The 16,219-nt window shown below is 42.1% G+C and overlaps 1 protein-coding gene across 4 annotated transcripts in view; it reads left to right on the forward strand.

Moving 5' to 3' along the window:
* Positions 1-16,219, forward strand: part of SAMD12 (sterile alpha motif domain containing 12) — a 180,487-nt gene that overhangs the window by 109,095 nt on the left and 55,173 nt on the right. Inside the window, exon 6 of one of the 4 annotated variants that reach the window (XM_037379504.1) lies at positions 6,991-9,241. The exons of 2 other annotated variants lie outside the window; for them this stretch is intronic. In XM_037379504.1, coding sequence (XP_037235401.1) covers positions 6,991-7,049 — 59 coding nt within the window. In that variant the 3' untranslated portion in view covers positions 7,050-9,241. Of the gene's footprint in view, positions 1-6,990; positions 9,244-16,219 lie in introns of those variants that run through there. One more of the 4 variants, XM_037379506.1, reaches the window with a different exon arrangement.

Here is a 16,219-nt window from a genome sequence, read left to right on the forward strand (position 1 = left end):
AAGGGAAGCCCAAAAGTAAGGTGAAACCAGGTAAATGCTGGAATAAATTTTCCTCTTACAGGAAATCTGTGCTGAGCAAGGCATCCAAGGGAAGGGAAGCGCTGCTTTCTGCCCTTTCACATTCTGCTGTCCCCGGCTGTCCTGCTTCCTGTGTCTGCCTCTCTGCACATATGTGCAACCCACCTAAGGAAACAAATAGAAACGACTGGTCCCAGTCTGGCACTTCAATCCCTCAAGTTGATTCTGATTGGGAAGGTTTCTTGTGTATAATAATAGGTTATACAGACACTCAAATTTGTGCTTCTGTTAGTGTGGAGGGCACATGCTCACCTGCTGGCACAGAAGTGCTGTCATCCACTGAGCTCCATTTAGCCAGGTGCCAAGCACCTTTCATCTGAGAAAAAAGGATTCTTAACAGCCACTGCTAAAGATGTCTCTCACTGCTATAATGTATTAACAGCAGGGATGAAAGAGTTAATTCATTTTCCATCCATAATTTTTTTCTTTGTAGAACTGATTTGACACAGTCTAGCAGGGTGCTGTTACTGAAAAATTGAAGCACCAGGTGTGATTAAATAAGATCACACGTTTCATTCCCTCTTTAATTTCACATCACCCTTCAGCAGCTGTACCCCTTTGCTTTCCTATAGCTGGAGAACGTATTGCATTTACAGCAGGCAGCTTGCCGCATTGGTAGCATGCACCATTGGACTGTTGCGAATCAAATCTGTTTGTGCACACAAATTATTTATTGTTTGATGGACCAAACTTATTAATCTGTTTATTTCTCAAGAGTAGAAAAAACAGAGTGCATTTGGGTAATGGAGACAAACTTAGCATGGTTCTTCAGTATTTTCAGAGGTTCATGCATGCAGCAGAACAGTTTTCATTTCACTGGAAAGAGAGTAAAAAGGTGAAGTGGACTTGGGGTCCTTTTTGCTATTCTTACCAAGCATATGTCAATAGGATCTGATTAAGTTGCCTGCTTCCCTGAGATTTCATGGCCTGCCACTGACATAAGGAGACTGAGCCAGTGCCCTCCTGGCCACTGCAGAGCAGCAGTACTGACACAGCACACACTGGGTCAGAAAGGTGCCACTGGGGCCACAATGGCTATTTGCAGTTAGAAGCTGATTGCACAAAATGAAAACGATCAGGATTTTAATTTTCCATTGCTTTAGAATAGTGTTCCTATGAAAAACTGAATTGGATTCTTAGAATATTGCTGGTAGTTATTCAGGGCAACATTTCCACTTCCAGACTCTGGCTGGCCTCACTGCTCAGCCAAAAGCAACTCAAAACAAAGAGAATTATCTTTTAATTTTTCCCAGTCCTCAGAGGAGGAGGGGTTTGTTTGCAATACTCTGACACCATTATTTGCGGTAAAAAGTTTGTGCAGATATAACCGTGCCCTGCCTGAGTTGTTCCAGTGCAGCTCTGCCATAATTAACCCAAAGAACAGAAGTCAGCACTCTGTTGTGCATCAGTATACAATCTGCTGGATTACCATCCTGTGGTGTCATCTCCAAGGCATACTGTCCCTGGGAGCATGTGTCTCTGAAGAGGCCTGCTGCTGTAACTTTGGCTTGGTTTTCTCCTCCTGTGCCTCTGGTGCTGGACTCCACTGATTCCCTGCTGCACTTAGTGGTGATATCACACATTTATACAGCTATGATGTTTCATGATGCAATATGGTAACGCTTCTCAGCAATTCTGAGCAGCGTTTGCCTGTTGCCTCTTTATAAATGTGGGTGTACAGCAATCTTGCCTGTTCTCCAGCACCCCTGACCCCCTGTGTGAACAGCCAGTTTTGCTCACTGAGAACTTGTCAAAATGCATCTATCAAAATTAAACAGGTGAATTAAACAAGTAAAATTGTACCTAAATACCATAGCACTTCGTTCCCAAGTGGACAGGGGTTTGTTTGCTGTAGCGTTATTCCCACATAAAAGAAAGAAGATGCCAGGAGAGGGTGACAGAAGGAGTTTGGAGATTCTAGGGATACATCTGGGCCTGCGTTTGAGTATAAATGATGCCTGTGAACACCTGTCCCTTCTTAAATTTTATCTTGGAAGCAGCGTTGGGACCAGCTCATTTGATGTCCCCTGTTTTTTAAATTAAGCTCTGCAGATAAGACTGGCTGCCTGTAGTGCAAGGCTGTCCTTAAAAGTGAGCTGACATTTATGCAAACATGACTTAGTTCACGCAGGAAAAGATACTTTTTGATCTGTGAGAGTACAAAAAATAAAACTCCATAAAACTCCAAAGGAAACCATTTTTCTTTTCTTTATGTTAGTAGACCAGTCTTCACAGGGATGGAGGAAGCTGCTCTGACCTTTCTTTCCCTGTGTGATACAGACTGAGTGTGACTGTTTCATCTTAAGTGAGGCCAGTATCAAATCAATGGTTGGAACTAACTGTGCCAGTTTCTGCGTAATTATTGCCATATGCAATGGGCTGTTTTCTGCAAATACTTATACAGTGACTCCGAGTTGTCTACGATTTACTGCTGTTAAGACGAATGTGATTATTTATTAACTGTGTATTCACATGTACACAAAGGAAGTGTTTCAAAAGGTGAAATTATATTTCAGTAATTGTTTCTTATTATGCTCTGGATTTTTTAAAATTGTCTTTTGAAGTCGCAGTGAAGGGCTTAGGAAATCTTTCAGGTTGTGAAAGTTACCCAGTAATGTCAGCCTAAAGTATTAAAAAGTCCAGTGTGACCCCCTTCAGAAATAATGAGGTTTAAAGGAACCCATATTTTGCCCTGGATGTTTTGGGAATATGAGTGTTTAGACTATTCGTGGTTTCAGGCTGAAGCATTAAACCTTTTAAAAAACCAAAGCAGACGTTTTCATGCCACTCCCTAGTTTGTGGATCTGTTGCTTTAAGGGAAATGCTAGATTAATATTGGGAAAGTTGGCAGTAGCCCTTACTCCTCTTGCCAATGCGAAGCAGGGTGTTATTTTCCCTACTGCTTTTCCCATATCCTTTCTTTTCTTTAGGTGGATGAACTTCTCTTTCTTGCTCAAAAACCAAATGGATTTGCCATTGGTGCTGCTTTAATGCTGTTCTTTTCCTCTCCACATACAAAGCAGCCTTTGCTCACACCTGCTGTGAATCATAGAATGGTTTGGGTTGGAGGGGACATTAAAGATCATCTGATTCCACCCCTCGTGCCAGGGGCAGGGACACCTTCCACCAGACCAGGTTGCTCAAAGCCCCATCCAGCCTGGCCTTGAGCACTGCCAGGGATGGGACATCCACAGCTACTGTGGGCAACCTATGCCAGCGCTTCACCACCCTGACAGTGAAGAATTTCTTCCTAATATCTAATCTAAATCTACTCCCTTTCAGCCTAAAGCCATTCCCCCTTGTCCTATCACTACATGCCCTTGTAAAAAGTCCCTCTCCAGGTTTGTTGTAGGCTGACTGCAACTCTTTGAGTGCAGCCATCCAGCCAGTTCCTTAACCACTGAATGGTCCACCCATCAAATCCATGTCTCTCCAATTTAGAGACAAGGATGTCGTGTGGGACCGTGTCAAGCGCTTTGTGCAAGTCCAGGTAGATGATGTCAGTTGCTCTTCCCTTATCCACCAGCGCTGTAACCCCATCATGGAAGGCCATCAGATTTGTCAAGCACAATGTACCCTTAGTGTCACCAATCACCTCCTTATTTCCCATGTGCCATAGCATAGTTTCCAGGAGAATCTGCTCCATGGTCTTGCTGGGCATGGAGATGAGACTGACTGGCCTGTAGTTCCCCAAGTCTTCCTTTCTTCCCTTTTTAAAAATGGGGGTTATGCTTCCCCCTTCCCAGTCAGGGGGAACTTGACCAGACTACCACAACTTCTCAAATATGATGGACAGTGGCTTAGCCACTTCATCCACCAGTTCCCTCAGGACCCATCTCATCAGATCCCATGGACTTGTGCACCTTCAGGTTCTTTAGATCATCTCAAACCTGATCTTCTCCTACAGCGGGCAGTTCTTCATTCTCCAAGTCCCTGTCTTTGCCTTCTGTGGCTTGGGTGGTGTGGCTGGAGCACTTGCTGGTGAAGACTGAGGCAAAAAAGTCATTGAGTACCTCAGGTTTCTCTATATCCCAGGTAACCAGGTCTCCTGTTTCCTTCCAGAGAAGGCCCACATTTTCCCTAGTCTTCCTTTTATCACCAGTGCACATGTAGAAGCTTTTCTTGTTGCCCTTGATGTCTGTGGCCATCTTGGGCCCCTCTTCCCTGCAGGGCTTTATCCCATGGTTCTCTACCAAGCAGATACGTGAAGAGGCCAAAGTCTGCTCTCCTGAAGTGCAGGGCAGTGATCTTGCTGTAAGCCCTCCTCACTGCCCTAAGGGTCTTGAACTCCACCATGTCATGGTCACTGCAGCCAAGTCTGCCCTTGAGCTTCACATTCCCCAGCAGCCCCTCCTTGTTGGTGGGAACAAGATCCAGCATGGCACCTCTCCTCATTGTCTCCTCTATCACTTGGAGAAGGACTTTATCGTTAATGTATTCCAGGAACCTCCTGGATTGCTTATGCCCTGCTGTGTTGTCCTTCCAACAGATATCGGGGTGACTGCAGTCCCCCATGAGGACCAGGGGCTTGTGAACATGAGGCTGCCCTATCTGCCCACAGAAGGCCTCCTCTGCATTGTCTTCCTGGTTGGGTGGCCTGTAGCAGGTCCCCACTGTAATGTCACCTGTCCTCATGCAGAGCTCCATGCACTCCAGCTGGTCATTAACAGAGAGGGTTACACGCCCTCCTCGTGTCCCCTGCCTGTCCTTCCTAAAGAGCCTGTATCCTTCCATTCCAACACTCATAAGAGCCATCCCACCACATCTTCATGATGCCAGTAAGGTCATAGCCCAGCTGGCATCCGCATGTCCCTAACTCCTCTTGTTTATTCCCCATGCTATGTGTGTTAACACTGAGGCATTTAAGCTGGGCCCCCAGTGAAGCTGACTTACTGGCTGGAGTGGCTGGAATTCCCTTGTGCTGCTCTTCAGGTGCTCTCCTGCTGACCTGTGATCCCTCCCCAGGCTCTGGGCATCTATTGCTGGCATCACACTGGTAGGAGTGGGATGAATTGATGTTCTCCTCCCCCTCCTTCTCCCTGAGGAGAGCACAACATCTGTTTTGTTTTCTCAGTGGAGAGAAACACATTCTCAAGAAATTCTCCTCTTTTCCTGCTTGCTAACAACAAAAGAGATTTTAAAGCATTTAGTGTTTCTGGAGAGAGGAAAACACAGTGGAGCCCTAGACAGGAAAAAAAACAGACATGGAAAAATAAATTGGACATAATTTGAGCTATAATTAAAGGTCTCAAAAAGAAGCCGAACTGCCAAGTTGGAAAGAAAAATGTGCATCTTGAAATAAAGTACCTTTATGGAAGGATGTGCTTGGGGTTACAGTGTAGGACTGCCATTCAGGACATCTTGGCTCTATTTCTGCTCTGGGCTTCCTGGGCCATACCATACTGGAAACTTAACCCTTATTTGCCTTGGTAGTCCATATATAAAATCTGATGGTATTGTGAGTCTCGGTATTTCATAGTGCTTGTAAGCACAAGGAGATGATAGGAGTTACTTAAATAGAAGCTGCTGTGGCATTGCAGTGATGGCAGGTTTTTTTTGTTTATTCCATTGAAAAAGAGTTCATCTGCTTTGAAATATGGGAAAAAGTGTTTAACTGCATCCCTGGGTAATTGTTGTGTTGTTAGCATAGTGTAACCTTCAGCTTCAGTAAGGGGTCCTACTTCAGAATGACTTAAAATGTAAAGTGAAAAAGAGTGCTTCACAGAACCTCACAGAGAAGGACCTTATGGTCAGCCTGCTAATGCTGTCCCTGCATGTCACATGTGACTTTGAAAGCAGCAGATGTTGTTACATACTATCTGCTTGATAGTTAGAAGCCAAACCAAAACCAAAGACTCTGTGCTGAGCTGTCTGTGCTTGATAGTTAGAAGCCAAACCAAAACCAAAGACTCTGTGCTGAGCTGTCTGTGATCTGGATGAGGGCAGGTTTCACATCTGAGAGGGTGCTTCTGCTGTGACACGTAATAGAAGCTCACAGGCTGCAGGGTGTGACTGGTGGGAGCGTAGGGCACTCCTGCTGCTTGGAAAATCCATATGTGCAGCTTTAAGCTTTGCATTGCAACGTACCAACGGTCCCATTTGTGATATGGTTAGACGTGGTGTCTTACAGTTCCATCATTCATAAATTTTTAAACCCATGTGAATAAATCCAAATATTTTTGTCTTTTAAAGGTGACCCACAACTCTAAACACGTTTACAGGTGAATACCTCAGCCACTCTGACAACATTACTGATTTGCACTCAGCAAATCTGGCTTTTGTGAGACAAATGAAAAGTTTATAATGCACTGTGACTTCCTTCTGGAGGACAAATCAAAATAAATCAAAGTTACTCTCTCCTTTTCTCACTGCTAGTATCAAAACTGTCTCCAGATGAACATAGAAATGTGCTAAGAGGTAAAGAAAGGTGTGGATTTCAGTGGCATCTTGGTTTAATCTTTTTATAGCTGTGTTAGCAAAAATGCACATTCCTGGGTGGTTATTGTGTGTTTGAAGGGCCAGTAGAAATTACATTTTTCGGAGGTGTCAGAGTTGGAGGTAGTTGTTATTAGTATTTCAGGACTCTTAAGTTACCAAGCATACTCTTTGTGTATGTTTCTGCAGATCAGTTTGAATCATCTTCTGTATTTAAAAATTCACCTTACAGTTTCGTGACCTGCTAGAAATCTCGCAACATGGTATTTATGTTAACTGGTGAATTTGGGACACACGCTGTGGTTTAAAAATACAATAGTCGGGCTCTTGGGTCCATTTGCTGTAACATTTCCATGGTAGTCTGAACTTTGCACCACTGGTGGCAGTTCTGTCCCCTCTGCTATGATACGTTGTGATACACATATACATTTCCTAAACCTACCATTCACTTCCATTGTTTTCTCTGTTTGTTGCTAGAGGAAATCATCAGACTTCCATCTTTGCCATCCACGTGTCCGTTGCTGAGGACAGTATAGCTTGTGGATAAGCAGCAAAGAACTGTGGAACAGAAATACTTTTTAAAAAAAGTAACAACTGAAGAAACCCTGACTACTGGAAACAGAAGATTCAGAACTTAACATTGGTTGAGTTGCAGCAGAAGTAATGAAGTGTGAAATGTGCTATTCCCAACCAGTACGCCATGCTGCTTTAATTTACAGAATATATAATTATATAACATTAACATTCTGGTACATCAGTCTTTGACAAAAATTGAAATGAAAACAGACAAATGCATGAATCTGTTTATAAGACAATTATTCTAAGAGCAGTGGATAAGAATACAAACTTGAATAATTTTCATTATTTTAAGCTTATGCCTTTGAGATCTTTTGATTTTGTAGATACTCACATGCTGTTGCAAACCAACTTAGTTTAGTAAACCTTTACTAAATGCTTATGGAAGTCCTTCCAGCATACTTCTAACTTAATCTGAATCCTATGAGCATAAGACCAGGAATCTGCTTTGAGATCTGCTTTTGAACTTCAGGGATAAGCTACATGTGAGATTGGTTTTCCCAATCAGACCATAGTCCATTTAGACTAACATTCAGCCTTTGGCAGTGGCCTGAATGAGCTGGTTAACCAGATGTACAATGCTACAACAATGACAATGAAGAGCACCACATCCCATCGCTCCAGGCATCTGTATTAACCACAGAGTCGTTAGAATAGGAGATGTCCTTCTATTTTATTTGCAGAGAGATGACAAATGTTTACTATTAATGGTTCCCGCTATATGATTACAGAGGAAGAGGACAGAATCCTGTTCTAACGTTCTGCAGGCAAATTTCTCTTCTGAGACACCGTTAGGTCCCAAATTGACCTACTGTGCTTGTGGTGTGGTCCAAGTATCTTTTATTTAAACCATTTTTGAGAAAATCCACTGAGTCTGGATTGCTCAGGAGACTCCTAGCAGTCTCTGTTGTTATTTCTTCCATGTAGCTGAGGCCAGAAGTAAACAGATGATTGAAATCAGATTGGATGGCTTAGGAAATGAATATGCTTTTCTAACATGCCCACTAATGGAGAAGTCTCCCCATCACAAACCTGTCACCAGGGCATCCACTCTCCTCAAAAGGCCAAGTGACTCGCTTTCCAAGGCTAGTCAACCTCTCCTCCTCCTTGGATTTGATGCTTCCTCCTAGGGTCAATTTAGGAGGCCCGGAGTTGCATTTTTTAAGGTTTCTTTTTTGCTCATACCTTACAGGTTTTTTTCAGCTGAAGAATAAGTAAGTCCCCAGGCTTTGTTTTGTTGTGATGTTTTGGTTTCTGGTGTTGCTTTTGTTGAGTTTTTTCCCCAGATGTGTATTAAGAATCAGATTAGCTTTCATCTTTCAACTGCTTGATAATGATTTATACAGAGCCCATAGACAAGCTAGGGGATACAAAGTGCATATGCACAGTCTGGTTGGGTCAAGAGATGACCTTTCTGAGTTTCTGTCTCCAGAGGAAGCAAAATTGTTTAGTCTCTGGGATGCTAACAGGGCGGTGCTGAGAGACAAACTAATTTTGGTAGCATCATGCAGAAAAAAACCCCTCTGAAATTTAATGACCTTCTGTAGGGGAAAAAGGCTTTAGGCATGAAGATACAATCAGAAATCAACAAGACTGTCATCTGGGGAGTGGAGAGAGTACAGAAAAAGAAACAACTGGAATAGGCTGTATGTTTGAGTTTACTAAAAGGTACTTTTTTAACATAGAAGCACAGTTGACAGAGCAAGTAAGGCATGGTTTTCAGCATACCGCATTGCTGTATTTAAAACACAGCTCTTGATCCTTCACAAGGAATGAAATCGGATTTTTATTAAGGAATACCTAATGATTAGATATGTTGCACATCATCAAAGGCATTGAATAAACACAGTGCTAAATTTTGAGTAATCAAATGGTATATGATAAGCAGGAGGAAACTGGGGAGCAAAGTAGGAAGTTGTACTGTATTTGGGGAAAAGGGTATGTTTCTGACAGGAGCAACAAGAAACACGTTCCTGAGGCAGGTGGTCAGACTTGTATGTTTTTGTGGGTATAATACTTTAGAGGTGGATCTGGTTTGAAAAACAAAATAAAGCAACTGTTTAGAATATTTTTATAAATGAATAGTTTTCTTACTTGTACAGATTATGCCAGCATTCGTACAAGAGTGGATGGTGTCACAGCATGGGGATGTTTGGGAATAGAATTGTTCTCTCTTGCCTTGGATCAGAAAGGTTCTTAGGGAAAAAATCTAGGTCGAATAGTAATGGAAAACAGATGAACCAGGTTTCACAGATCATGTAGTCCATCCCTTTTCACTGAAACAACATCAGTACGTAGAATTTATAGTCCATATAATTTATATGGAAAATGGATGGAGTTATTTTTAGTTGGCAATATTAATGGTTTGATAGTGTATCACAAATGTCAGCTATACAATGACCTATTATAATACTAATTGGACATATAATGTAGCATCCATACAGCTGCTGATGGACAGGATAATGGGATGGTAACTTACTCAAATTGATTTATGTGTCACCAGACCCTGGCCCATGCACTTCAGCAGTGACCAAGATAAATAAGCTTATTCTTACAGAGATGGTAAGGCTGCACGTCTTCAAGAATACAAGCCTGCATACTGGTCCTGAGTATTTGATCCATCTCTGTGAAGAGGAGATCACGTTGTTCCTGCACCACTTCAGGGGCTCTGATATTGGAGCCTGTCTTAATGCAGAGATTAGGACAAAGCAGCTCCTTGGAGAATGAGTTGCTGTGGGACTTCTGTAGCTGCTATTCCAGGTGGTGCAAGGTCTCACTGAAACTCCCACTGTGCGTATGGCTGACAGATGCTTCGGACTGGCACAACAATACCACCAACTTTTTATGATATATGTGCCAGAGGAATTCAACATATCCCCGAGCTAGCTCAAGTCTTTCTATGTTCCATTTAAGAAATATTGACAAAATGGGCCACATTATCTCTCAAGTCATTAATATATAACTTATGAAAGGATCTGGTCAAAAAAAATAAATAAAGACAAAACTCTAAACCAAACCTATTTTCTGCTCCTATGCTCCTTCTGCTGGTTATGCAGAAGCAGTAAACAAGCCCTATTCCCAGAGCTGTGCTGACAGCGCTGATGATGGTGGTGCACAAATTAGGAGGTAAACAAAAAGCCGTGTTAATTTCAAGCTCCATTAGAAACAGGCGGTAAAAAAAAAAAATCAATGTCTTCCAAACAGAAAAGGTCAAAATTGGTAGGGAAAGAAAGTTGGTTTTCCGGTAGGTATAAGACTTTTTAATTATTATTATTATTATTATTTCTTTTAAATTGGGTGTAAGCAAGAAGAAGCTACTGGTCAGTGTCAATATTAATGACTAATACACTGAAAATAAGCAACTAGCAAAAGTTGTTTTTAAAGAAGAATACACTCAGCTTTGGCTCAGGTTGAAATTCTTGTATTTAAAGGCTGGTTTCTATTTTAAATTTTGCCTGTAGGTTCTGTGGATATTCAGTTACATTTATAATCTTGGCATGACACATTTGAGGGATCATTCTTTTGAAAAGTGTAATCATCAGATTTCACTGTTTTCTCTTGGCACAGTCTATTCTTGGATCCAGATCCTTGAGGCCTGTTAGTTTAAGTTTTAGGCTTTGTTGTGCATCCAGATTAAGTCTGGAAATACATGTGTGTCATTTTGTTATCAAGTCGTCTAGCAGAGGATGACAGGAAGAACAAATACTGCTTTATGTGTTTTTGGTTTATGGTAGTGTGTCACCTTCAACTCCGCTGACATTAAAGGTTTATCACTTCATGTGATCTTTGCTTTGCATATTAAACTAAATTTCACGTGGCCATGTTAAATTATGTATGGTGATGGAGTTCTGTGGCCACAGTGTTGGGAACCAGTTCTTCAAACGTGAGCACATATGCAAAAACCTTGGCATGTAAGCACCACAGGCTACAAGCTTACAGAGCAACGTTACTGGCTGTCTTAAGCGTTTGACAAACTGGTGGTCTTAGCAAGGCCACAGATGTTCTGAAAATTATTATTATTACACTTACTAATTATAACTCTGCTATAGTTATAGATGTTTAGTGTAACCTCTTTTGATCAAGAGCAGCGTTGGGAACAAGGCTGATTGTTAATGCTTCTTCGTTCTCCAGCACCAGCTAGTCACAGCATTTTGCTAACACTTCATAGTGTTCATCCCTGTGTAGTAGGCAAAAATCCCCTCTACAGTATAGGACCAAGACACAGGGAGTTCAAAGGCCATGTTTTATACATAAGAATGTATTCATGTGATACCTAGATCGGTTTGAAACCATCTTCAACAAAAGTATGGTCAATATTTTTGTAGCAGAGTCAGGATCTCTGTGGTAGAGCACAGATAAAAGATACAAAGTGATCCCAGCTCAACACATTTCCTTCCAAACAGCTGCATCTCCTCATTGTGTCTTCATCTCACCCCTAAGACACAGCTTGCACTTCTAATTGTCATTCCCTTCAGTGGACATTAGTATGCTTGTTAAATTGGCCATTTGTGTCCCAGAACTCCCCTGCCTGTCCGGTGACTCACTCAGACCTGCATTTTGCACACCCTCGGGAAGCATGGAACAAGTTATCGCTGCACTTTCAGCTTCTGGTCCTAAAACTGTTGTGCATCGAATTCAATTCTCCCTTATTGCTTGATTAACCACTTAAAACTGCAGTTGTGAGAAAAAAGTGACTTTTTAAGAGAGGAAGAAGTCTAAAAGGATCTGGTCTCTCCTATGGATTTCAACATCATCTTGGTTTTCTCTTGGTTTTACAAGTTATTAGGTTTTTTGCTTTTTTGGTTTGGTTTGGTTTGGTTTTTTGGGGTTTTTTTTGGGGGGGGGTTGTGGGTTTTTTTTAAAAAAAAAAGGTTTTGCAAGTTAGTATTTTTGCTCCCTCGCTGTGCCGTCCTGCAAACCTTACCTGCCTGCCTCCTGTTTCTTAATGCAATCACCACCAGAAGAGACTTACTCTACCTGAAATTGTAATTAAAGCATAAAGGTAACATACAGGAGTCAGTTGACCCATCCATAGTTGCCCTGGGAGTATATTGCTATCAGCAGTCAAATCTTGTTCGGCCAGGGAAGTGAGCAGTAGTGATTTGAGACTGTGTAGAAAGCCGATATGCTGAGTGCCAGTTATCAAAAGTTCCTCTGATCTGTTTACTTTCATGTTCAGGTTTCAGCTCTCTAGGTTAATGATGGCCCATTTTGAGAACATGACATTTGTATTTATTTCAGAAAATGATACCTTTTGTCTCTCTAGAGTAGACAATGTTGTGTTCTGTCAAAACTTCAGTTATAAACATCCTTCCATCTGCAAGTCTGAGGCCAAATACTGCCCCTTGAAATCATGAGAAGCTAACTCCCGGTGAGTCCCGGGGTTTGGCTAGCTGTCTTTTTGTGTCTTTCTGATAATAAATTATGAACATCATGTTGAAAAAGACTTTGTGAAACTAGCCTTCATGACATCTAAGTAGTAATGACTTCAGTGAAGCTTGAGGGCATACAAAGCGCTCACCGTTTACTACTACAGTGAATTCTTTCACAAGGCTTTTTTCTTCTGCAGCACAATTAATTTTACGTTTCATTTACTGACATTGGCATGCACTTAGCTTTATAATATTAGTTAAAATTGGCTTATGATGTCAGTCTTATTTTTAGCACAGTGAAAGCAGGGGAATAATTGAAGTGTGCTGTTGTACAATTTAGGGCTTGTGGTGGACTTGGAGAGATGAGAATGCACCATTCCTGTTTCAGTTGGCCTAGAGGGAATAGTTCTTCTCTTTAACATTTCATTGTAATCTTTCCGATGATACCTCAAAATGTCAGCCTGTGCCTCATAGCTTAAGTTCCCAAAATAACTTCTGATGTACCTCAGAAGTTTAAAAATTAAATCTCAGTGATACACACCAATAACATTCGAATCTGAAAGGCTGTTGAAGTTCAGTGTATCATTTATTTTGGTTTAGTTCTTTTTTCAGTTCTAAGTTGTCTCCTGTTTGTTAATACCAACAAGCCGGAATTATAGACTGCCACAGGGTACTGTGCTGGTCATACTGAAAAGCTTTACCAGGTTGTGGTGTAATATTCTAGTGAAGTCTTAGTAACTTTCCAGGATGAAAAGGAAATAAGTATTTTGTCTGGAGTTTTCTTGCTTGCTTTATGTGATAGTGCTTTGGTTCTAGAATGCCTGTTTTAGCTTTTCTGCAATGAAATGAATGCATTAGGAGGTCAGTCAAGCATTGATTAAAATCTGATTTGGGGCTCACACTGACTTCCACAAACTTCCTTAAATCTTGTGATGACTTGGAGAAAGGGACATTCATAAACGTTTCCTGTCAGGAGTGATGTCTCATCAGGAGTCTGAAGGAGGAAGAACACTGAGACATCTACACGTGAATGGCATCCTACTTGACTTGCCTTCAGGGAAAATAATGTATGTAGATCATAAGGTTGGCTCTGTCTTTCAAGTTTATGGAAACATTTACCCCTGTGTTTGCTTTTCCCTATGAGATAAAGCAAGCACTGGGAAGCGCTGAAACTTGGTGTATTAGGATGCAGAACACACAGAGCTCAAAGAGCTATAAGACCTTCATCAGTTGAATGAGTCGGTCCGGGCTGACCTGACCTCACTTGGACTTTTTCTGTTAGAAGAGTAGGTTATTTGCTGGAGTCATTCTGAACTCTCACTATGAAACAGTTTTTCTGCTGTGCTCATATCTAAAAGCTATCTATTTTTATTGCTGTCTCTATCTGAAATATTTCAGGCTAATGAAACAATATGATTGTTTTTATCTCCAAAGTATTTCATTTCTACTGAAGAATATCATACAGAAGAATGCAAATATAAATCTAAGTGGTTATCTCTGCTAAGCTGCTTTTAAAATAAATGAATTAGCTTAGTAAAAAACTGGCAAATACATGCCAAACATTTTGTGAGGATCGCTGATTGTGAAGTTTTGTTAAACTGTGCTTTCTTCAAGCATGTACAAAAATAGCAACTTTGGAAATCATGAAGCTGTGTCTTTTTCACCACTGAAGCTATTATGAGACTGCAGGCAGCATTCTCATTCCCTTTCTTACCCTTTGAAAGCTGAACATCATCTCAGAAATGTGAGGAAGAAGTAAGCGTGGTGCTTAATGTAACGGATTGCTCAAGAAATAGGTACTATTTGCTGTTTTAAGCATTAGCCAGCAATTAGGGCTTGCAGTACTGTCTCATTCTGTTTTCATTAAGGAGGTCATTAACAAAGATATGATACAGTCTTTTCCTCCTGCTACATATGCAACAAAAATAAGTGAAGACTTCAGGTATTTCCAGGCCAGCATTACTGTCTTTGTGAACCTGCCTCTGTGATGCCTGCAAGCAGAAGCAAGGCGAGCTTCTGCAGTCTTTGGGAAACTGCCCCTCACAAGGTAATCAGGAATGCTTTTCAGGCCTGGCTCTTGTGTGCATATGAAATCTAAGCTGCTTCTCTTTCGTTCCAGCCCTTCTTAGGTTCCCTCCCTCCCTGGCAGCTTTTATGGGCTAGCAAGGTCATTCCCCATTGCTGCAATTCCACCTCCCATCACCCATGTCTATGGTATCACCTCCGCTATTCCTTGGGAAATGCTCCCTGAGAGCTACCACAAAGTCGCCCTATGGTCTCCTTCAGATCCTACCTGATGACTGTACACCTTGCTGGCTGCAAGTCTGCGAGCATTTGAGCTCTGAAATGTGCTGACTGCTTGCTGTCTTGCTGACCAATGTCTCGCTGTTTCCTGGTGTCTCTGCATCCGCTGTGTTCGCCTTGTCTTTGGGTACGTCTGCACTGCCTTCTGCAGTGTGTTGTGGAGAAACATAATCCAGCCAGGGAGCTCGGAGGAGCCTACCTGTGTGAGGAAAAGCTTTGTGCTCTGCTACCGTAGCACCTTTTCTTGAGCCAGGTAATTTAAACTTGGATCACTGTACCGTACATTATGCTCTAGCACACAGACTTTCTTTTCGTGTTATGTTGGGAATGCACTTGGCATGAGGAGTAGGGGAATGTTTTCATTACTGATAGGTAAATATGTTTTCACATGAATTAGACAAACAATATTTTTGTATACATTCCAGAGCTGCCCAATGATGACAGCAAAGATCATAGACCATACAAGGTTGGAAGGGACCTCAGGGATCATCTCATCCAACCTTTCTTGGCAAAAGTGTGGTCTAGACAGGATGGCCCAGCACCCTGTCCAGCTAAACCTTAAAAGTGTCCAATGGTGGGGAATCCACCACTTCCCTGGGGAGATGATTCCAATGGCTGATGGTTCTCATTCTGAAAAATTTTGCTCTTATGTCTAGTTAGCATCTCCGCAGTAGGACCCGTTATCCCTCATCTTTTCCATGTGACTCCTTGTAAAAAGGGAGTCTTCATCTTCTTTGTAGACACCCTTTAAAAACTGGAACATGGTGATAAGGTCTCCCCCTAAGCCGCCTTTTCTCAAGGCTGAACAAACCCAGTTCTCTCAGCCCTTCCTCATATGGCAGGCATCCCAGTCCTTGACCATCTTCGTGGCCCTTTTCTGGACCCTCTCCAGCCTGTCCACATCATTTTTGTACAGCAGGGACCAAAACTGAGCAGTATTCCAGGTGTAGCTTGACAAGCACTGAGTAGAGTGGGATAATGACAACTTTGTCTCTGCTGGTGATGCCCTTGTTGATAAAGCCCAGCATCCTGTCGGCTTTCTTTGCCGCAGCAGCACACTGTTTGTGCACATTAAGGTTGCCACCTACCAGCACCCATGGGTCCCTTTCCACAGAGCTGCTCCCCAGCCAGGTACATCCCAGACTGTGCTGCAGTCCTGGATTATATTTTCACAGGCTCAAGACCTTACTCTTGTCCTTGTTGAACTTCCTAAGGTTTTTGTTAGCCCACTCTTCCAGCCTATCCAGGTCTTCCTGCAGGGTGGCTCTCCCTTCTGAAGTGTCCACTTCCCCACTCACTTTGGTATCATGAGCAAACTCCATCAGGGTACACTTGATCCCATCATCCAGATCACTTATGAAGATATTAAATATCGGAACTCACCTTTTCTTCACCGGTGTGCTACTTGTGCCCAGTCTGATTTGTCTTGCCAGGCATCAGGACACTTACGGTGT

Source organism: Falco rusticolus, chromosome 3 (genome assembly GCF_015220075.1).
Source record: "Falco rusticolus isolate bFalRus1 chromosome 3, bFalRus1.pri, whole genome shotgun sequence".
Lineage (NCBI taxonomy): Eukaryota > Metazoa > Chordata > Aves > Falconiformes > Falconidae > Falco > Falco rusticolus.